This window comes from Plasmopara halstedii (assembly GCF_900000015.1).
Source record: "Plasmopara halstedii genome assembly, contig: Scaffold_671, whole genome shotgun sequence".
Classification (NCBI taxonomy): Eukaryota; Oomycota; class Peronosporomycetes; order Peronosporales; family Peronosporaceae; genus Plasmopara; species Plasmopara halstedii.
Genome location: NW_020187588.1, coordinates 202,939 through 203,261, shown reverse-complemented (window position 1 = coordinate 203,261; position 323 = coordinate 202,939). Strand labels below are relative to the sequence as shown.

The 323-nt window shown below is 44.3% G+C and overlaps 1 protein-coding gene across 1 annotated transcript; it reads left to right on the top strand.

The window, feature by feature from the left end:
- Nucleotides 1-23: 23 nt before the first annotated feature.
- Nucleotides 24-266, top strand: PHALS_13610 (uncharacterized protein; the record flags this gene model as incomplete). The annotated part of the gene is made up of 2 exons (XM_024729401.1): nucleotides 24-38; nucleotides 117-266. The coding sequence occupies 2 exons, from the start codon at nucleotides 24-26 to the stop codon at nucleotides 264-266; spliced, it is 165 nt and encodes a 54-aa protein (XP_024579782.1).
- Nucleotides 267-323: the final 57 nt, after the last annotated feature.

The window sequence follows — 323 nt, the reverse complement described above, 5'->3', positions numbered from 1 at the left end:
GTGAACAAGAGTTACTCGCAATCATGCATGCTCTGAAAGTATGGCGTGTTTATCTTCTGGATCATCCATTTACAGTCGAAACAGATCATAAGAGTATTGAGATGATTCTCACGCAGATGACTACGAATCGCCGTGTAGCAAAATGGTTTAATGAACTTGCGGAATTCGAACCGTTGTTTAAGTGGATTCCCGGGGAAAACAACACGGTGGCAGACGCGCTATCACGAAACCTGAACAGACGCGCTATCACGAAACCTGAACTTTGAGGAAAAGACTTCTCAAGTAAGTTTACAAGAGCTTCTCGATGCAGCAAGTAATCGCGG